General features: G+C 35.8%; 3 protein-coding genes across 3 annotated transcripts; 1 reads left to right on the top strand and 2 right to left on the bottom strand.

The window, feature by feature from the left end:
• Positions 1–878: 878 nt before the first annotated feature.
• LOC116169775 (RING finger protein 141-like) lies at positions 879–2,009 on the bottom strand. Its single transcript, XM_031485942.1, has 4 exons — positions 1,707–2,009; positions 1,434–1,661; positions 1,205–1,384; positions 879–1,158 (listed from the first exon to the last, which is right to left on the bottom strand). The coding sequence occupies exons 1-4, from the start codon at positions 1,847–1,849 to the stop codon at positions 993–995; spliced, it is 717 nt and encodes a 238-aa protein (XP_031341802.1). The 5' UTR covers positions 1,850–2,009; the 3' UTR covers positions 879–992.
• Positions 2,010–4,171: 2,162 nt separating this feature from the next.
• On the bottom strand, positions 4,172–6,323 carry LOC116168856 (protein SPT2 homolog). Its single transcript, XM_031484851.1, has 5 exons — positions 6,151–6,323; positions 5,898–6,065; positions 4,714–5,848; positions 4,425–4,631; positions 4,172–4,371 (listed from the first exon to the last, which is right to left on the bottom strand). The coding sequence occupies exons 1-5, from the start codon at positions 6,205–6,207 to the stop codon at positions 4,289–4,291; spliced, it is 1,650 nt and encodes a 549-aa protein (XP_031340711.1). The 5' UTR covers positions 6,208–6,323; the 3' UTR covers positions 4,172–4,288.
• Positions 6,324–20,837: 14,514 nt separating this feature from the next.
• Positions 20,838–21,989, top strand: LOC116168606 (farnesol dehydrogenase-like). The gene is made up of 4 exons (XM_031484533.1): positions 20,838–21,057; positions 21,105–21,566; positions 21,616–21,774; positions 21,818–21,989. The coding sequence occupies exons 1-4, from the start codon at positions 20,962–20,964 to the stop codon at positions 21,857–21,859; spliced, it is 759 nt and encodes a 252-aa protein (XP_031340393.1). The 5' UTR covers positions 20,838–20,961; the 3' UTR covers positions 21,860–21,989.
• The last annotated feature ends 792 nt before the right edge of the window (positions 21,990–22,781 follow it).

A 22,781-nucleotide genomic window follows, 5' to 3' on the forward strand; every position in this document is an offset into this window, starting at 1 on the left:
ACATTTTATTTTTTGAAAGTGAAAGTGCACTAAAAAGTGTTGGCATGCTCACCCTAGTGGGTTGTATTCTTACCAGAAGGAAAAAGAGTGAAGTGCGACTAAAGTCTTCACAATTAGAAGAGGAGAAATAAAATTTGACTGCACTGCACCCTTGATGAAAGGAACTTTGTACAAATAAACCTGCCACACTGTAGGGGGAAGGCTGGTCTGGTCTTATGTGTAGGCAGATAGCTCATTGTCAAGCAGGATATTGCCTTCATTCAAGAACCCTGGGGTGTTAAATTAAGACTTTCTGGTCTTGGGGACACAAAAGGAACTGTTTTCTTCAGTTAAGATTACAAAAAATGATAAAACGTAAAAAAGGCATCACGTATTAAAAAATATAATATGTTCCATTTAAAAAAACCATATCGACACCCCAGCAACAAAAAACATTTATTTCATACTATCTAGTAATCGCCGCTTTCCCAGACTGATTTGAGTCTGGTAAATCGTATTTTACCAGACTGAAAATTTTTACCAGACTGGAAATGTTGCCTAGCAACATCAATTGACATCCATCTAAACCTATGTATTAATGTGTCAAACTACTGTCAGATCAAACAAATCAAGTGATCGACTTTTGCTTTCAATTGAACGCGTACACGTTCAAATCAAAAATTGTATGGCAATTTTAATAGAAAAAAAAGAGCAGTATGAAATAAAATGTTTTACATTATTTGTATGTTAAATCAGTTAACGTCACTCGTTAACGTAAACCTTGATTTACCATACTCATATGTAAATAACTATTTCCTCTAACGCTGTCGACCGTAAAAGGTTGACTCACCCTGTACATGCAAACGACAGTGTCCCGCCAACAAAATTTAACACAGCTCTGTCTCTAAACCTATTTATTTACTCTATATAATTTACTCTATAAGAAGTTCCCAATATGAAAGCCTACCCTACATGGTTCATACAATAAATTATTAGCGACAAATAAGGGTAGATTACGAAGATGTGCACGAATTCACATGAACATCTGCCAGATTCATTAAATTAGACTGAATCTCTTTACTTATTTCTTCAGCTTTCGGCACCTCAGAGAGTACCCATGCGTCCTCGGTGCTTTCGAGCCGCTCACGACAAATAGGACACGACTCGTCTACTTCATTCCTAGACCAAACACATTTTAAAAGTATGACAAGTCGAACCGTCTTACCACTGCTCGATACAGGGCGTACAGTAACTATGCGCGCAAGGTAATATGACCTCAATCTTCCTTTCTAAACAAATGCAACACTCCGAACGTTCAACACCCCCTAAGCTGTCACTGGTAACATTATCAAGATGATTAAAAAATGTGGAGGTCGACAAAATAGGTTCCCTGTTCGGATTTAAGCTACAAGCATAAGACATGATTTGTATTGGTCAGTTAAACGAATGAAAACCTTTTACATTGCTGCACTGCGAGGTATTGGCACTTCAACGTCTTAAACACCCTTAAAAATTCACTCAGTGTTAACAACCGATAGGAATCCACCTTTTGATTCTCCGCTTCTGCATCCACTTTAACGCAAGCTATTTGTACGGTAGCTTTCCAGAAGACCGTCGAATCTGTCCCTCGTTTCACTGCGAATACTAGCTGTTTACCACTGGAGTCCAAGCACTTTTTCGATCTAAAATTCAAACTTCACTTACACCATCAACGAAGCACAACATACAGAACGTTTAATTCTCCCAAAAGTTTTAAAAACGTTTCGTAACTCATGTCCTGAATTTCTTCGGAGATTAATGTTTGGGATGTGGACTCGTCGTTTAATAATTGCGAAACAAAATTGAGTTGTGAACTTGCGTTGTGTCCCATTTTCTTTTCATTTAATTGTGAGTTTTTAATGGAATTTCGTTTATTTATGTTTATTGAGGGGAAAACCGATTGTGGACGTTCACAACCGCATTAAACCACCTTTTACCAAACGTAAATGCGCCACCAATAAAACGATCGAAGTTCAACAGATAACCAATCCTAAAGGCGTCTCGCTGGTGGACCTTGAACCAAAAAGGTACGTTCACAAAATTATCCCCCCCAAAGTTTAAACTCTCCGCCACGGGTTATCTTTATTTCTCATATCTTTATTAGCTACATTCCAATTTATTTAGGCTCATTCACGAGGTCGAGACAACATATTTGTTTGTAGTTACCTATCACGAGGGGTTGCGCAGGACGTTCCCCCTTAAACCCTATGCATCGTATCACAAATAAAATAATATACAGTGGAAGTAGGCAGGGATTAACGTGTATTGATACCACTCGCACGTTGGTAAGGGAGGTACTGCATTGGGGCAAAAAATGGCCCCTCACTTTTTTTACGGAATTACACGTTCTGGGGCACCAGAAATCCGAATCAAACAAGTCGATGATGTCGGTACTAGGTGTCTATCTGTCTAAACGGCTGAACTGATTGGAATCAAATTTGGTACCTACACATATTCTTAGACATAAAAAAGGACGAGCGAATAAACTTTTGGGAACAATCTTTACAGGCGCAGGTGGTATTTGTACTTAGCCACTGTCTACTTTTAAGTGACAAAATCTCCTGAAGGACGCCTACTTTTATGCAACCAAAATAACTTTTTAAAACAATAAGATCTGGCTGTTATATTAATTAATTTTAATTGTTGTTTTAGCTTGCGTATTTTTATTTTCGATCGTGTGCGATGTATTCAACTGAAGAAAAAGTTAATGTTGTCAATTGGTATAGTGCCGGTAACAGTTTAAGGAGCATACGGGATTTATTTTTTGTGAAGCTAAAGTTACAATCAGAATTCAGAAGAGATTTTGTCATTTAAAAGTAGACATAATAAAAAACAATGCACGTTAATCATTACGTATACTTCCCAATATCACACTACATAATAGAGGGAGTGCATTAGGGTTGTTACCTTACGTAGCTTAATAATTCCACTCAAGGTACTCTTTGAAGAGCAATTCCATAGCATAATTCGTCAGGTTATAACGAGAAACACTGGACGTTCTACACTAAAACATTATTAAAGCACTTTTTTATGAGGAATCCATAACTTCTTGAAACAAATGAACATCTGGCTGTCATATTAATTATTAATTTGAATATTGTTGCTTTGGCTGCACAGAAAATAAATCTCTTAAGCTCCATTAATTGTTATTGGCACTATACCAATTGGAAATATCAACTTTTTCTTTAGTTGAATACATCGCACACAAACGAAAATTTGAATACGGAATTCAAATTAATTAATATGACAGGCAGATCTTCATTTGTTGTAGGTACTTACTTATTTTGGTTGCATAAAGTTAGGCGTCTTTCAGAAGACTTGATCATTTACAAGTAGGCATAGCAAATTCCTATAGGAAATCCCTATGTCTACTTCTACACACTGTATGTTTCAACTTTGGCAAAACCGTTTTTGCGAAAAGTGCTTTGGAAAGAACATGCATTCTTTTGTTTAACAAATACACATCTTTGACAATTCGTTAAAATTTCAGTAGTTGTTGCTTTTTCACGTCTATTTATTACAAGTTTCTCGATAAAATGACGTTTTCAAATGAAGAAAAATGAGATTATGTTAGAAATCTATTACGTTTCGCACCGAAATACCCATATTACTGCACAATCATAATCATTCGGAACATGTTTGGACAATACTTATGTAATACCATTGGTATCTATTCAGTTCGCTGTTGCAGCGGGCCAGTTAAACACCATCATTGGATAAGTAATATTCAATGACACCATGGAGTACACAGTTCCATGAAAACACACATGTTAATATTGTGTTCAATTTTGACCCCTTATTGTAGCTCCCAAAGTACTGCTATTGTAAAAACATTGACTATACTGTGTTAAAGTCAGAATGAATAATTATAACATAATTTAGAGCAAATGTAATACAAAAAAATGTTAAAGTAATTGGAATGATTTTCAATGGTTTACCAATTATTTCAGGTGAATTTCCTTAAGATAAATAAATAAAAAAAAATAAATAGTACGTTTTTGCAGCTAGGATGAGTTTGTAGCTCAACCATACAAGACAGCATTGCATTCCTCATTACAGTATTTGTTATACGGTTTAATATTAGTCCAGATGGAGACCCACATGCAATGCCTACTATCATACAGGATTTAATTGAAAATTAGTCACAGTCCAAGACAATTAAAAGCATAAATATAATGTATGTTCTAAACAAAGTTCCATTAATAATATACAAAGAATACACTATACATATAAATAAACGAGACTTCCTTTAAATCACATGCACCCAATGTTATAACTTTCCTTTCTTTCGCATTTCTTTTCTCTTCTTTTCCTCGCGTTCCCGCCTGATATCTTCTAAATCTTCCATTATACCTACACGCAAATTAATTACAACGATTTAATTAAAAGAAAAAAAACATCATTACCTAGCTTAGTGCTCCTGACATCCTCGCGCATTTGTTGCGCAAACGTCGACTCCATATTATCGACATCATCATCTATGTCCCTGTACTTATTTCTGTCGTAACCGAATATGTCCTTGATGTAAGTGGAATAATCTTGCATGTCTTCGGGACCGTCGTCTATAAAGTCGTCCATTTCCGAGTCGTACTCATCATCATCGATTATACGGCCTAGAATACCAGTAACATGTATCTAAAGATCTCAATTTCTATGTTACCCCCAGAATTGGCAAGTGCAATAGTAATAACTTACGTTTCATTAACATTTTCTGTTTCGGTGGCGGATCTCCCCTTCTCACATCGGGATGAGGGAACTGTTTTCTGACATCGGGAGGAGGGAACTGTTTCGGTTTGGGTTGCTGAGCAGGAGGTGCTTTTTTAATCGAAGTGTTTGCGGGCGGTTTCGATTTTACTGCAACCGAAGATTCCCTATCACGTTGCTGTTGTGCTCGAGGTACCGCCCCATTTTTAACCGGTCTAGGAGGCGGCAGCTTAGATACCGGTGGCTTTGTGAAACTCGGTCTGGAATTAATATCCGAACTTCTTTTTTGTAAGTCACTTTTACTTGGGGGAGGTGGTTTTGCGGCCACCCTCTGTGTAGGTAACGGAGATTTGGTTGGTACAGGTTGCTTAGGCTTTGTAGGGTGAGGAACTTTATTAATTTTTTCTGGAGGTTGCGACTCAGGCCTGGTGGGAACTTTACCATTTACTTGTAATGAGTGTGGGGCTTTTTTCTCCTGGATGTTTTGGAGAGGTCTAGTTGGTGTCTTACTGTTCGATTGCTGTAATATCTTTTGATTCTTGGCGTCTTTGCGTTGCTGCTCCCGTTCAAGTTCCTTCTTTTGTTTCTTAGTTAAAAGCGGACCCTCCTCTTCTTTTGGTTTAACTTCAATCATAATGGGCTCGTGCTGCTTGACAGCCGCCAGCTTTAGCAAATCATTAAAATTTAAAGCGGGAGGAGCGTTCATTTTGGGTTTCTTTTTAACAGGAGGCTCAATTTTATATTCATCCACCCTCTCTGTGCTTTCAATTTCTGGTTCCTCCTCTTTCGTTTTACGTTTGCGCCGATGAGGCATAAGTGCTTCTTCTTTTTCCCGTTCTAAGGCAGCTCTGACACGATCTTTAGTACTAGTCAAGTTGATACTAGCTTTCTTCCTTGATGAGGGAAATTTAGGATCATCCGGCATCTTATTGTATTTTTCCATCATTTTATTATAAAAAGCAGAAGCTTCTTGTGAAACATAGCCGTAATCATCTTCATCGGGTTGTGAAGGGCCTACAAGCGTTACTGCAGTATTATCTTTGTCAACCGCATCCTCTATAACGGACTGATTTGCAGATTTGGTACGTTTCAACATGACATTTACACGCCGTGTTGCCTTCTTATCCTGCAAAAACCCAAGGTGCAAACACACCCAGTGAAAAACACCAACGTACCTTCGAACGCAAAGCAAGAAGTTCACTTCGTTTACGTACTGCATCGTTCTGTTTCTGTCTCTCTTCGGCTTCTTTCCGTGCCAAGAACTTTTGAATGTTCGCGGACAAATTGGTAGTCTTCTTCTCTTCCTTTTTAGGTGGCGCAAACTTGGTGCTGTAGTATCGAACCTGAAAAAAATTACTTTAAATCTTGGCCTTCAACTTTTATGCATGTTAAGATATGAATAGGATAAAAAATTAAAAATAAACCTACTTCCTTCTTGGATTGATCATTTACTTTTGCTGTTTGTAATAAGCTACCGAAATCCATGCTGAAAACCTGTAAATAAATAAATACTATTCGAATCTAAAGCAAAATTAAGCTTTTATGTGATGCAGACTGCTAAATGAACCGAGTACACGCAGACATTTTTTAGAAGTACTGAGATTATTTTCAATTTTGACAGCTACCAGTTCTCACACAATCCGTTGGAGCTAACGAGGTAGTATTTATACTAAGCATCATCTTTCCTACACATACCCTCCCATAAATTTAAAGCTAATGGCTGGCAACACATCATACACCATAGCTAAAATTTCATTTTCTGAAAAATAACTTTATTAATTAAGTACATAAGACCGTATTACAAACGACATTCTAAACAGTATTTAATTAAATTGATGGAGTAAATAAAAGTTTCGGTAAAGTCTAGATAATGCTGAAATGTGTGCACCCCAATAATCGTCCCTAATCATTGGACTGGACCCAGTACTTCAAAAAAACAAATGCACCCTCCTTTCACCGTATCCTACGCAGATAAATTCACTAAGTCTTCAGAAGCTTTACAAAACCCAACCAAAAATAACCGAAAAATTTGATGGTGTCTCTTTTCCGGATTTCAAAAACGTATTTGAAGGTTCAAAAGGAATTTTACCTTACAATGAATACATTGCCGAAATAAACGGAGAGGAAAGTTACACTCGACTCGACATAATTTACAGAGAAGTCCAATTGAATACGTCAATTCCACCCTGGCACTCCCTAGAATCATCCACATGCAAATCATTGAATCTTCACAAGATCACAAGAACTAAGAACAAAATATTTGTGGTAAAATTGTGGTGAAATTGATAAACCAAATTTTTATGATACCTATTCCTTGTGATGTAATGGGATGTCTTTGGTTACTGTTTTTTATGATCGCAATCAATTTAAATAAAAATGAATCGCCGAAATGTGCGAGCATAAGTTCAGAATTACCGCACCAAATTAAATAATTCTTTATTGTTGTGTTTGTTACTAACAAGACAAGGTTTGTATAAAACATAATTTTCAAAAAACTGTATGGAAAGAATCGATTTTTCTATTACCCGTCCTTTCAAATCGCAATATTAGCTATAGATGGCACAAATAAATAAAAATGAATGTCTGTCTGTCTGTATGTCTCTTATGCCTGGCTAAACCGTTCATCCGATTGGGATTAAACTTTGGGGAATGATTGGACGTACACTCGCGAATGTTTCTGTTATAGTAAAACACGAAATCCCAACCGGAACGGGAACGGAAAAAAACGGGATTTTACTACGAACGGGAAACAACGGGATTTACGGGTTCTGCTTTCTTAATAAAATTGTTTAGTATTAATTGATCGATATTTTCATAATGCGACATTATTTTGAATGAAGTTGATAGGTTAGCGTTAGGGAATGAAAAGATTTCATTTTTGTTTTACTTACTGGCTATAAAAATAAAATAGGAACGTGTCAAAGAATTCTAGCGGAATGATGATGAATCCTTCAGATTTAGGTAAGTAGTAGAATTGTTGGTAACTATTGGAGAAACTTGATTTTAGAACTGCGTAGTTTGCTTCCGAAATTAACAGATAAAATTAAAGTTTGTTTACGATTTAATATGTAAATGGAATAGCACTTTACGAAGTTATTCTGGATGACGTAAGGTATAGGTAAGCAACCAGTAATTAGTTATGTATTAAAAGCTTGTGTAGGACATACACAAAAAATAAATTACAATCAACCTTCGTATCCTGTTCTACACCGAAAAAAGATCTAAAAACGTATTTTTTTGTCAAAACGTTTCGTCAATGGCGTTAGCGATACAATTACAACAATTACAAAACCATTTAGTTTGGATGAATTTGTTAAACCACTAGAAACGCTAATACCAGAATTAACAGTAGGTAACTCAGTTAGGAAATGACGATAATCTAATAGAATTATTTAGGAAAGAAAATGGAAGGGTGAAAATTGATGTGTTTGTAAGGGAGATTAAAAACTATGCTACCATTGCAAAAGCAAAAAAATGATGCGCAAAACTGTAGAATTTGGGGAACAGAGAACCCACACGTCTAAATGGCGCACCCTGTATGGACAGACTCTGACTTTTAGTTAATTTGTTAGTGTAGGTATTGTAAAAAATATATTTCATCTGAAAATTGGTTACCAAATTTAAGCTGAGTAACCGACTATGTTTATGTTTAAGCTGTTACAGTAGGGATAGATCAAAAGTTAGTACCCTCAATTAATAGGGAATTGTCTGTTCTACAAAAAAGGTAACATCGCCGTTATTTGCTAAATGGCGTAGTTTCCCTGTAAAACGCTATTAACAAAAAAATCCTGTTTTACGAGTTTCTCGCACCCTCCCCTGTAAGTCATAACAAAGTGGTCTATGAATAGGTGTAATTAAAGATTCTGATGTAGATGGTAATGATAGAGGGGGCGTACTTTTTTTGGATATTTTTTAGCCAACAATTATTGTAATAGAGTGCCCTTTTGGGTTTTGAGTATGTTATTGAGTATTTTGATGAAATCAAATCACCCTCAAAGCATTTTTTGTCAAATGCAAAATGTTAATGTAGTGTAGTTTTCTTGTTAAATGCCAAAAACTCAAAAAATGCACCTTTAGGGGTGGGTTACCCTCTTCTGCCGGGGGGTGGCGGATGGCTTCAATTGAAAAATCTCTTTTTCATGAACCCTATGAAAGTTTGTTAGGTAAGCTTCTGGGCTATTATAACTTTTAATATTATTTTGTTCTAAAGGCCGTACCTAATTTCGTTCTACAACTCACAATGTAATCTTTAGTTATTTCTCTATTTCCATTTCCCGTAAACGCAACTCGTTTGCATGATTTGGGAATGCTACAGTTTCATTTTTAAGACTTCCTCGGTTTTTATTACACAAAACTTATATTAAAACTTTTAACGACAACTTAAATGAGGGGCAACTTTTGCAAGCATCTTGTGAAAGAAAACGTGCAGAGGTTATCGATTAATTTTTATAAGTAATTTAAGAAACGCCTTTACCTCGTTCTTTATAGATACTTTTCTACTGCATTGGGCACGCGGAACTGGAGAGACATTTCAGTATATACATATGTATAAAACAACAGAGGCTTACGTTTTTAGACACATTCCCTCCAGTAAAAGGTAATGTTATTCGTGAATATTTGATGGTCTGTGATGTGATGAGAAGGGTCGCGAGATATATGAAGAATTATTCGAATAATTTTATGTCAGTTCTGGTATTGCACGCAACGGGAACGTCCCTTTGAAAATTACAAAAACGTTTGCACGGATGAAGACACCGAATTGAAGTTGTCACATTATTATACAGTCCTGACTCATTAATCTACCCCTAATAAACTCATATGGGAGAGAGATGACATGGCACGTTTATCGGCTTATAACAGGTACCACCGTAAGTTTTCCGCCATTAATAACAATGATAGTTCCAGATGTAGCGATTAAACATACTAAACACGTTAAAGGGATTTATAGATTTAGCGATCTTAATTGCAAAGCGAGCCATGAACAGGTAGGTGCGTCCCCGAGGACAAATAAAATCGAGCTGCTGGTTGCAGCCAACTTAGCTAATCTCAAATATTTTATCACCACCTTCCAACTTTAAATCTCACCAACGCGATTAAATTACGTATTAATGGATGGTGTTTCGCAAATTTATACCTTTTTGGCTTATCTTTTTATGTTATACGGTATTATCTGCGTAAAAGAATTACCTATACATTCACTGCTATAAAGATTTTCTTATCCTTCTAAAGGGTGTTCTTTACTTACGCACGATGAGCGGTCTGACTTATAAACATGATATATCAGTTGGTAGTATACAAATTAAACTCGTCTTCCAGTACAGTAAGCTATTGGTATGATTATAGGTACGAGGGGAGAATGAAATCTATTATTTCTGTAACATTTTAGTGTACTACGTAGAGTATAAGAGTGCTTTACATGCAAGTATGAATGACTTAAAAAATTTCGCAAACCTAAAGTAGACGGAAATTTATTAATAAAGGATTGTTAAAGGGTTGGTTACAGATTATTTAAACATAATCTATTAAAAACAATTTGAGCAACTTCCTTGAATTTTCTTTTCTTGAAATTGAGCTTAAAATTCAGACCTGTACAAGCATCTCCGCGAATTTGTATTTTAAGAACTTCAGAAAGTTTTAAAAATTGAAGAAGAAATTGCCACGTGTAATTTAAGCTAAAGGGTAAAATAGTACCTACTATAGAATTTTGTACACTAGTTTTAATTGATCGATGTATTTTTTGTAAATCATCCTTTAAAAATGCTGGAAGGGACGTGAGGGTGGAAATAAAAGCAATTATACCGTTTTTTAAGAAATAATTTTTTCCGAGGCAAATGGTTAAAATCACGTTATGTTCACTTTTGTTCCCAAAGTAAACCCTAATCCTTCTTATTACTTGCCAATCTTCGTCGCTATATAATAAATTAATTCGAACAGAATTAAATAAAAGGGAATAATGCATTATGAATAAAGAAGTAATTTATGTTTTGGCTTATACTCTTTTTTACACTACTTCGGTAAATTTGGAGACGATAAAGGGATCTATCGAGTGAATTAACTTCCCTTTTCTTTCTTGTCGTGTATAATAAAATACTTTATTTTATTGCGAAGTCATCGTCGATCATTATAACACTTCAGAAAATTATGAATTTAATTTAGAAGTCAAAAATTACAAGCTTAAGTTCCGTCGTTTCCATTGAAACAATGTTGTTTTCTGTTTTGAACTTCATTTTATTTCGTGTCCCACGTCACATTTCTAATAAGAATGACAGATGTCATTAGAATGTACAATCATTTGTTTCTCTTTATGTCCTTGAGGTTAAAGAAATTACTATTAAAGAGAGATTTAGCTCTTGAAACCTATTGAAATGTCAATATAGCATCGCTATAAGATACAAGAAATTATTTTTCCAGTTTTTAACATCAGGGATAGCTTGTTTTCGATATCACTGAGAGGAAAGCGAGCGCGAGGCTTCTGAGTAAAGAGGTAACTTATTTTTTTTACTACTAGCCTATGATGACAGTTTTTGGCAGTAGAGGTCATTCACTCCGCAAAGGACTAATAGTTATTTGTACAACTAAAGAAGAAAGTGTAGTTTTTCAACTCGAATTCAAAGTCAATAGAACGAGAGTTGAAAAACACTTCCTTCTCAAGTGTTACATATAATTTTTTCCGAATCTACTTTAGAAACAACTACTTTCGTCTCTAAAAAAAGGTGAAGAAAATGTGATTTTCCTTTCCTAGTGAGGAAAGTACAATTGCTGCGTTAATCTTAATGACATTAAAAATTGAAACATACCCTATTTCTATTTCAATTAAATTTTGGTTGTTGGTGGAGCTGGAGAAAGACTACATCAAATTTGGTTTAAATCGATTCAGCCGTTTAGCCGGAAATGAAAGTACAGACAGACAGACAGACAGATCGATCGCCATCTTCGAGATTTTGTATGATTCGGATTTCTGGTGCATCAAAGCGTGTATTTTTGTAAAAAAAAGTGGAGGGTAATTTTTGACCCCTATGCAATACCTTCCTTACTAACATGCGGGCGGTAAAATCATCTTCCATATCATCTTTTTACTATCCGCACGTTAATATTTGAGGCTAAAAAACGATCCCTAATTTTTTTACGGAAATACACGTTTTGATGCACCAAGAATCCGAATCAAACAAAATTTCGATGATTTTGGTTTGTCCGTCGGTCTGTGGGTCCGTCTGTACTTTTATTTCCAGCTAAACGACTGAACCGATTGGAACCAAATGTGGTACAGATATTCTTAGACGTAAAAGGGCAAAACCGCGCATGCACAGGTGTGCGGGTGGTATCTGCGCTAACCACAGCAAATTTTTTCAGTTTTATATCAGGGATGGAAGTTGTTTGAAATCACGGAAAGAAACGTGAGGGTGGAAATTCTGTATAACAACGTATCTTTTTAACGATCCTCGAGATCGCTTATAATTTTTATATTACTGCCTGTCTGTCCCTCCGTTCGTGTGCACGACAACTTTGTTTAGAAACGTTCGATCGCCTTGAAAATTGGTACCTACACATGTTCTTAAAAAAGATTGTTTTCCTAAGGATATAAGAAAAGTTGCATATTCCAGTTGTAAAGATGATGGATGCGTGAAGATTTCGACGATCGTTCGGTATTCGGTAGTATTGGTTTTTTAAAGAATTTTTGGATCCCAAATGCTCAAAATCGCGCTATTATTTCTACGATGAACTCTAACTCTTCTAGTTACATGCCATTTTTCGTTGCATTATTAATTAGAACGTACAAATTACGTGAATTAAAGTGAGAGGGCAGTTTCCTTTTTAAGATCGCTGAGAGAAACGAATTCGAAACAAACAGTGACGCCTTTTTTATATTCGTTTCCAAAGTAAACCACCACCCCTCGAGTTTCGTTGCATTATTATGTCGACCAAACAGTACGAATAATGCATTTTCGGTTTTTAACAAGGGTGGACCCTGATATATTGCTGAGAAAAATATGAGGATAGAAATTATGACCTTTTGTAAGCAGTAACTGTTTCATAGACCCAAATGGTAAAGATCACGCTATTTACTTTCATCCCCAACCATTCTCACTACTTGCCACTTTTCGTTTCCTCATTTGGAGGTCAAGAAAAAGAAAAAATAATTTTTCTACCATCAAGGGTGGCTGGAGAAAAACATTTTTGAAGAAGCTAACCCTATTCTGACCCCACCTCCGCCTTCGCCCTTATTATTACTTGCCTTTTTGTATTTCTATTTTGGTACGTTATTGTTTCGTACGTACAAATTATGTATAATTAAACCGAGATGGAATAAACGCGCTCCAGGGTCACTGAAAATTTAATCGATTCTTCCTTGGGTGGTGATTTAAGCATAATACTGAAAACAGAATTGGAAAGTTCGAAATCGTTCTCGAATTATCATGTACTTACAGACTGGTGACGGACAGAAATCATCAACGAGCTGGGTTGCACGTTAATAATCTATCTTATTGATTTCCACATTCGTTTCCAGGATAAAGCCCAACCCTTCTCATTTCCTGTCATTTTCGATACATTATTGATTATACTGTGGATACAAATGTGAATTTAGCAAGTAAAATAATTAAAATCGTACAATTTCAGTTTCCAACATCAATCGTAACTCACTTAGACTCACGCGTGGGTAAAAAAAATCAGAATAAAAAGGTAATATTCTTTAAGAAGTCCCGTACAGTTTTTCTTTTCAACGCAACGAAAGTTATTTTTGGTTTTTTATCATAAAGCTCGTACGTATCTCCAAATTTATGCACTACATACTTCAGCACGTTCGCCGCCTTTCATACATTTCTTCAATATTTCATAAGACCCTCTTTCTTTTTATATACGTTTCGCGTAGGTATCGATATAAATTACCGATACCTTCATCAAATCAGTCCGTACAATTAAAATGTATTACATTCCGAAAGACAGACATTATTTACGTTTTGTACCCGCATTGAGACGTTTTCTCTCTAGTTCGCTTATTAAGACAGCTTTACTATCGAAAAGCTTTCTTTGTTAAATTTTATAAAGTTTTGTTTCAATTTTTGTAAGGATTAACTGAACTAACTAAACATGCAAATGAAAAATTACAGTAGACCTAGCATGTTGATTGTAATTTGCTTGTAGTTTTATATACAGGTACTTAGTTTTCATCATTTAGTTTCCTTTCTAAATTCTACCGAATGCTGTATTGAGGATGCGTTAATCTACACTGAATGCTGTGATTTGTTTAACCAGAATTTCTTTTTCAATATTAAAAAATATACAGGCCATATTTGTTAAGAATTTAGATAACTCTTCGATCAGTATAATCCTTGGGAAACATCTTATCTTAGTCGACGCATCTTTATAATCATCGTTTCTGACATCGGTCCCTCATTCATTCTCCTTCACTTGGAACACACTGTATATTGAAAGGTTATCATAAATCACTTGTTTGAAATCTCTAACAAATAAATTAAAAACGTTTTTTTACAACTATTTTTATAATTATTTAGTAATAACGAGAGATTTCGGTTATGGTTATGGCTATGTAATAATAGTGTGAGTACATCCATTCCATTCAAATTAACTGGACAACCTCGAATACTTCTGAATCGAAAAATACATGACCTATGATATATTTGTAAACACCCGAAATGAAAATGGAATAAATATATCGAACTGCTGGTACGTGACTTCGCATAAGACGAAGTTACAGAAGTTAATATCATATTTTATTATAGGCCACTGTCACTGCATCAATATTGAATAGTGTTTACCTTCAACGTACTACAAAAATTTCCGCATACATCGCAAAAACAAACAGTAAAATCGACCATCGACAAAATGGCGAACGTAATAATCGCAAAAATGAAACTTTTACAAAATAATCCTAATATTTCCCTTCTCTCAATATTTGAAATGCAAATTTATTTTATGTAAAGTCTCACTCTAAACAGATTTTCCAGAACTAAACTTTAAAACAAGCTTTGTAAAAGTTTTAAGCTGGTTTTCAGGAAATATGCGGATTACGTAATGGTATTCTTTTAATACAAAATTATACTAATCATACTTGGACATAATATCATTTTTATGATGAGTTTTTCGCCAAAAAACAAAGGAAACGGTATAGGCGGAAGCATAAGTTATAAGCAGGAAAAGTTCTAGTCATATTAAATAGTAAGAACTCTTGTAAGAATCTCAAAGAATCGTGTCTTTGAGAAACTTACAATTTCCTCATAAACTACGTCAAAGCCAGGAAAGCTGATTTATGCGGCAATTTAAAGAAGTAGATTTAAGATAAGATTTTCATTTAATGCAAGAATTAATAATATCAACTTGCCTTAGTTCATTATACCTCAATTAAAAGGTGTCCTATTATTTTTAAATCATTTAAATGTAAGGTAGGTAATAGATTAGAAATGACACGATGAGCTCAAACTGAAATTATATTGCAAATAGGACAACTCGATTGGATTCTCTCTGAAACTCACTCCATTTCGTGCTTTATGTATATATGCACCTCAACTTTAAAGCCAATATCACGCATCCACCTAAACAGTTTAAATGAAGTTGCAATTGCGATGAATTCAGTTCCACAAAGTAATCATTCTGAAAACAGTGATCCAATTTTGCACAAATTAATAAATGAAGTAGTGTTTGACTGCTTTTTCATTAGAAATCCTAACCATGTACTTTCCACTTTAGCCAGCCTTGTAAATATTCCTTTTTTGTTAATTTTAGATTTTCCGAGCATCTTACTCTTAAGGTGTGCGTCCTTGAATAGAGACGAAATTTACATTCTGTTACCATTTTTAAAGGAGTGGCTGATATAGAAACAGTCCAAAATTTAGTTTTCGTACATAGGCGTTTTTTCGTTACTTTGACGAAATGAAAGAATAATCGAAGATTTTGTACCACAATCTTTAGGCTCTTTTATAGGTAGAAAATCAGCCAAACGTTATTCTGAGATGCTGTTTTTAGAGATGAAGGCTCATCAACTGGTCGATAGTGGATATTGTTTGAGACACTGAAAACAACGTCTGCACTGCATATGAAAATGGGATGGGCAACATTGAAAAGTGATCCCAAATTGGTGTTTTTCGTAGCAACGTCATAGAAAAATGGATTTAACACTTTTCCGATGTTATAAACAATTTTCTAAGATTCCCAGTACAATATTCACGTACCTACCCCTCAACTGATGTACCTACGCTCAATTCAATTAAGGAAAAAATGGCACTATTGCCCGCGCTTTGTCCGTTTTTCCGTATGATTGATCGTGGGGAATGCTCTCGCCGTCCTTTACAACTCCATACGGTCTATAGTAACCCCTCAAGAGGCTGGAAGCGGGGTAGACGTAGAAAATACATACTCTGAAATAATGAAAAATAATTCTGAAAATGGCATTGTTATAAATGTCAACGTAAACTCTGCCCTTCGGAAAATCAATGTCAAGAACAAACAAAAAGTGCGACCTACTCAAGAAGGCCCATGATTCGATGGCAAAGGTATGTAAAAGTGGTAACGAATGGCGACCTAAAACAAATCAACAAAACTTAATTAGAGGTTCTCACACAATTAGCAACTACACTATAAAAGCTGTTACCGAAAAAGGACATCTGTATGTTGGGAGGCTTCAACCGGAGCCATCGGCTGAAGCTCTCCGCACTTATCTGCTAGAGCCGTTCTCTGGTACCCAAATCACTACAGACTTAATAAGTAAGTGAGATTTTGCAGCATCATTCAAGGTAACCCCTTGAAAATCTATGAGGTCTTTCTATCTAAGGTACTATAATGAAACGATTCTTCTTCAAAAGAAGTGAACAAACGGATTTTCGGTTAGTGCAAAATCCTGCCGGAGACACTTAAAAATAGTGCCCAATTAGCCCAAATCTTCAACAAACATTTCATATGTAGATAGTGCAACTGCAATTGGCAATTTTATTCATTTTCTACTGTGGTCTACTGGTCGAAGGAAGAAAGAACATGAACTTCGTCGTAGAAATGGATTCATGGGGAATGAATCCATTCTACATCATCTCTGGTCAATATTAAAATCTATAGCAATGACTAAATTGCAAAACCTTTAAGCCATATCACAAACGACGTTTATACCAGAGGAATTTTCCCTCAATTTCTAACCACTACAAGAGTAATCCCTGTATATACGAAGGGCGATCGGCATCAGTTAGAGAATTATTCTCTTGTTTTCCTCCTTCCATAGCGAGTTCGTTAATACAGCGTGTTCCTAAACATGATGTAAATACAGAAGGAGATAATTTTTTGGATAATTTTGTCTCTAAAAATTCATGGCCGTAAACGCTGCATTCCCGATCTACAGGGTGTTATAATTTCACCGTATACAATTTAAACCTTTAATTTATAAACATATGCCAACACAAGATACAATTTCAAATACGAACTGTCAAGACTAATAACAAGAGATTATCCAAATAAAGTCGGGGCCTACTGGCCATTTTAAAAATTTTACTTGCATTTGGCCACCGAAAATTAATACTTTTTTCTCGATAACGGATACAAAAAGAACTAAAGACTGAAAGGTGGCGCACCGGAAAAAAGTTCAGGGATCGAAAGTAGAAAAACATTCCCCTGTAGATTCTCACTACCATTGACATGACCAATGATTTAAGGGTTTAGCGTAAATATCTCAAAAACAGCAGGATACACAGAAAAATCTTGAAATTTTAACACCCTGTAGATCAGTAATGGAGCGTTTGCGAACTTATGTTTGTATCACAAACTCTCAAGTGTGAATGAATACCTTAACGAACGAGATATCGGAATAGGATAAAGGGATAATCTAGATGAAGCGCATGGGCTACTTTGAGTCACCCTTTTCAACAACAAAATTGAGGAAGAATGATTCTGTGCTACTTGCACTTGGCACTATTCATATGAATATCGTACAGAGCTTTAAATATTCAATTATACGGTAATAATTAATTAACTTGTTTTTACTGTGTTTAAATATTTCCATTTCTTTGACTTTCATTTTCACATCTTACAATTGAGATAACTTTTAAATTTTAGTATGCATCGTAACGGGTGACCAAATAATGGCAAGCAACTGGATCTTAGCAATGAAGATAGAGAGAGTAAAGATTTTTTCTACATAAATGTGGTTAAGAGACAATACTGAAAATTATTTTTAGTGTCCTGCAATTATCAGTAGTAGGCGAAACTCCAAAACAGAAAAACCGGATTTCTCTCTAGAATTTTACATACGAGGTGTGTGTCCGGAAAATATCGGGATTAGTCTCAAAATAACAAAAAGTATTCACATTTTTGTACAGTGACACAACAAACTTCAAAATAAGCCTCCTTTTTCCAATGTTCATAGGCCTTCTGATACTGTAATCGCAACATTGTTGAAGCACTTCGTCGAAGCGTCTTGAACCATTCGAATCCAGTCAAAATGCCGTCCTTTCAGGTCTCTCTTGAGGGAGAACAAAAATGTAACTCTGAACCAACGTTTCACAGACGCTCTCCACTACTACTCCCTGTAAACTATATAGATCTGCGTGCATTCTTCTATCCAGGGCAATATCAATCCCGATTCTTTCCGGACACACCTCGTATATATCGAAAACGGCATACTCGTGTTCTCTGTCTTGTAGAATATGGGGTGGTAGCAGGATTAAATGTGTTCATAAAAAGCTATATTTTTTTGTTTCAGGGATTTACAAATTACATCCAGATGACCTTTTTTTACTCAAACTTAGTCTTTTCATACACTTGCGATGTATGCAAAGGTAAATGTAGTGTTCCACTAAAATTGTTGGAGAAATAAACCAACATCACGTCCGAAATATCTGGTATATAATCCAAAAAAGGTTAGAGCATTTAATCCCGCATCAACCATTTATATTTTAAGACACTGAAAAATGCCTGAACTCGAAAAATGCCTACGAGCATTTTATTTTCAAATTTTCCGAGTTTCGGTATATTATTCCGTTAACATTTTACAGAATGTCGCGTTTCGTATACAGGGACTGTATACTAAAGTCACTTCACGCCCACGAATGGTGGGTTAATTTCAAAATGGCAATACCTAATATTGTTTAATCGTCAGGGATCTTTATTCAATCAATCACAGTTGTTTTCCACAATCCACACAGTAAAAAAAGTAGACCAAGAAGCGAAATTCCTGGGGGAAGAATGATCTCGGCGCAAATTGCCGAGCTGGAAATTATTGCGGGATAGAAATATCCTTAAGCGATATACCAGGGTGGGAGTTTACAAATGTACCTATACTCTTCCATACTTTTGAGACACTTTGTAAAATCAATCCTGAAAAAATAAGGATTTCCAGAGATTGAGAGTTTGCCTAATCTAAAATTGAGCACAATAAAATGTTCAGGGAGCGAAATTATTTTGTTTGAAAAGTTTTATGGAAAAACTGATGACAATTTGGTTTTTTAATACGTATCAAGTTTATTTGGAGTTTTCAAAGATTTGTTATCTTCATATTAAAAAGTTTCCGTAAGTGTGCCATCTTGAGGTAGGAAAAATCTAGGGAAAGTTGTCTGGACTATTCCTGCTGACTAAAAAGGAAAGTATGAATACAGCTTTTAGCTTTTATCTGCTTGAAGTTCTTCTTATAATATGTAATCGTTTGTAGCTCTGATATTAAATAACTGAAGGTAATTAATTACATGTTCCAGATCCAGGATTTCATTTTTTTTCAAAAATTGGATAAATATATATTGCGCGATGTTATACATTCTAAGAACCCGATGCTTAATCGTGTTTTTTTATTTGCGCAATGCAGTGTTTCATATTTACTGATTAACCGTTAGTTTCCATACTAATACAGTTTGTAATAATGTTAGATTTACTCGTCAATTGTCCCCTAGTAATGAAATAAATAATAAATAAATAAAGGCAATAAAAAAAACGGTTTGAGATTGTCAGTGACTTTCTTACAAAATGTGAGACCAAGAGAAGCTGGTCATTGGTCTTTTACAGAAACACGAGTTTGCAAAAAAAAACGTCTACTTTGAGTCACCTTGTACATAGTAGCTATCTGATACCGCTATGATTCAGTTACAGCGATCAGCTGCACCTTTTCGGGAGTAGCGATTAATGATAAAACGTGATCCATAAGGTGCCGAACGATCTAAATCTACGCGAAACTTTTCGAAAACGTTCAACAGGAGAAAAGTGCCACCTCATTATTGAATTTGAGAGCCACAGATTTGAGACATCATTTTCTATTGGAAGAGGCAGTGCGTGTCTGTAGAAATTGGAAATTGAAGGAAGTAACTACTATTGTACAGTTGTATTTTTTATTGAAAGAAAAGGTACGAAAGAACATCCCAATTCATCGTCGATTTTGTTTTCATGTAAAATTTTTCATTAAAAGTCAAGTATGTAGGTAACTAAATACTCCAAACGACCTCCTGGGTTATTGAAGATTTAATTGCATTTCTTCCTTGGATGATGATAAACAATAATACCTACTGAAAACATTATTGGAAAATTCGAAATTGTTCGCGATTTACCATGTATACAGACGGGCGGACAGAATGTCCAAAATCATGAACTCGCTTTTAGGAGCTCGATCATAAATCCATTTATTATGTGGTTGTAAATGTATTAAATAGAATCAAAACTCCTAGTCAGTACAACATTATTTGTTAAATTGTCGTGGTGACTAGGAGTTTGGATGCTATTTAAGTATGTAACAAAATCTGGTTGCTTCAAATTAACAAAAAAAAGTTGCGGGGCCAGGGGGGAAATCTTACTTTTCATATTTGGCCCGTCTGGTAAAAAGGTTGGCCACCCATCTAGGACATACCCAAAATTGCCAACTCCGTCTGTGAACGATAAATTATAGTCAATTTCATATTAAATATTTAAACATATGGAAGCGAAATGGGTTCTTGACAGAATCATCGATGTCGATAAACCAGAATTTCCTGGTATACTAGGAAGTAGTAATTTCGGTTGATTATTTTTATTATAAAGCATCGTAAAACGATCGATTAGGTAATAACGTAAGTATGAGGTCACCTAATCATCAATGAACTGAAATATAATTGATGAAGGTTGTGAGTGGAAGGGGACAGATTAAAAAATGTATTATTCAAGTACAGTCGAAATCAATTTAGTATAACCTTCAGTACTACTTAACGAACCATTCACTAAATTCGCAAAAACAGCTTAAATATTAACAAATGTTAAGCACTTCTAACGTTCAGAGTGTTTTAATGAGTAATGGAGCGTTGGAAAGATAAAGTGGCTGTCGTTACGGGGGCAAGCTCTGGTATAGGGGAGGCTATTTGTAAACAGTTGGTCGCACATGGGTTGAAGGTTAGTATGGTTGCAAATTTCTTACGCGCTTTAAACTTGATGGAAAGGTTGTAGGGTTAGCCCGCCGCAAACATCTAATCGAGCGTAACGCTGAAAAACTTCAAGGGGAGAAAGGCAAATTATACGCTCTGTGTGCAGATCTTTGTAAAGAAGAAGACATTTTACACGCCTTTGATTGGATAGCCGAAAATTTGGGCTCGATTGCCATTTTGGTCAACAGTGCGGGTATAGTACACGCCAATTCTCTTTTGGACGGTGAAACGAAAGCGTGGAAGGAGACTTTTGACACGAACGTACTTGGCCCTTGCATCGCGACTAGGGAGGCTGTAAAACTGATGAGGAGGAATAACATTGATGGTCACATTGTCCATATTAACAGCTTAAGCGGCCACAGGGTTTACAATTTTCCCAACATGAATGTATATCAGGCGACAAAGCACGCAATAACCGCACTTACTGAAACACTTCGACAGGAATTAGTGTCACAGGGAAGCAAAATAAGGGTTTCGGTAAGAGGGTCGACGATCTCTTTTTAGTTTAGACACAATTTCTGTGTAGAGCATCAGTCCGGGTAGTGTCAGGACTGATTTCATGAAACAGTCCTCGGTACCTTTCCCAGAAGAAATTTTTGAGATGCTGAAGCAAGCACCCACGCTGGACCCAAAAGATATAGCTGACGCTGTTTGCTACGTACTAAGCGCACCTCCTCACGTGCAGGTAAATTAGCTTTATGTGTTAAATTGTAATCAGTTAGTTTTAGATTCACGAGCTAATCATTAAGCCCACCGGGGAAATGTTGTAGCAGCCAATTTGAACGCCGTCGCTAGTAATAGCGTGAAGATGCTGCGCTGAAATTATTTTAATGGTATATCGGAATGTGTTTAGCTATGAAGTTTGTAGAAAAAAGTCATGATATGGAATTTTTTCCTTCATTTTTTTTTGGTTTATCGTTTCCTCTCCTACACACCTTTCACAGTCTATTTACCACTATCTGCAATATTTTAACCACATAATGTGGCACTTCGTTCCCTTCTCCACTTAATCAAAAGCAAATTAAATTAACAGTGCTGAATTTGCTGGTGCAATTAAAAGCGTTTGATAGTTCTTACTCTAGGTTTTGATAATATGGTTCTTGAGAGTGAAGAACAATATTATGCCGTCTTGCTTTCTAAGGAAGTCAACGGCCAGATGCCTCGGCGAGATAATTCAATTATACACTATATCCACTAGCTAATTTTCATTATTCCTAGTGATTTGTTTCCCGAAAGCGTCAAATTAACATTACTCCTCCTTAAATGCCAAGGAGCAAATCGAACTGGACGCATTGGAACTGCCGTGGCCGCTAAAGTTATAAAAAGGGGAGACCAAATAAATGACAATAAAATACTAAAATATCGATCGCGTTTTAACTAGTCAGGGCTACTTTTGAGAAAATCCAAATGCTAGGAGCATTTCGTGTGGTTTTTCCCTATTTCGGTCTCGCTGAATCCGATTTTTGGCAAAGTCGAAAAATGGACCGGCAGGGAGATATTCAAGATGGCGGTTTTTGGACCACCCTGGCGTATTCTTCATCACCTGATTTTTGCAACTCAAGGTTCTGGACCCACGTTTTTAGGGCAAGGAACACGGTCGGACCGGAAGTGTAAAACCGCGATTTCTCATATTTGGGCCAAAATGGTGCTAAAAATTCCGGTTTTTCTACCTTTTTTCAGAATGATCTGAAT

Source organism: Photinus pyralis, unplaced genomic scaffold, assembly GCF_008802855.1.
Source record: "Photinus pyralis isolate 1611_PpyrPB1 unplaced genomic scaffold, Ppyr1.3 Ppyr1.4_LG4, whole genome shotgun sequence".
Lineage (NCBI taxonomy): Eukaryota > Metazoa > Arthropoda > Insecta > Coleoptera > Lampyridae > Photinus > Photinus pyralis.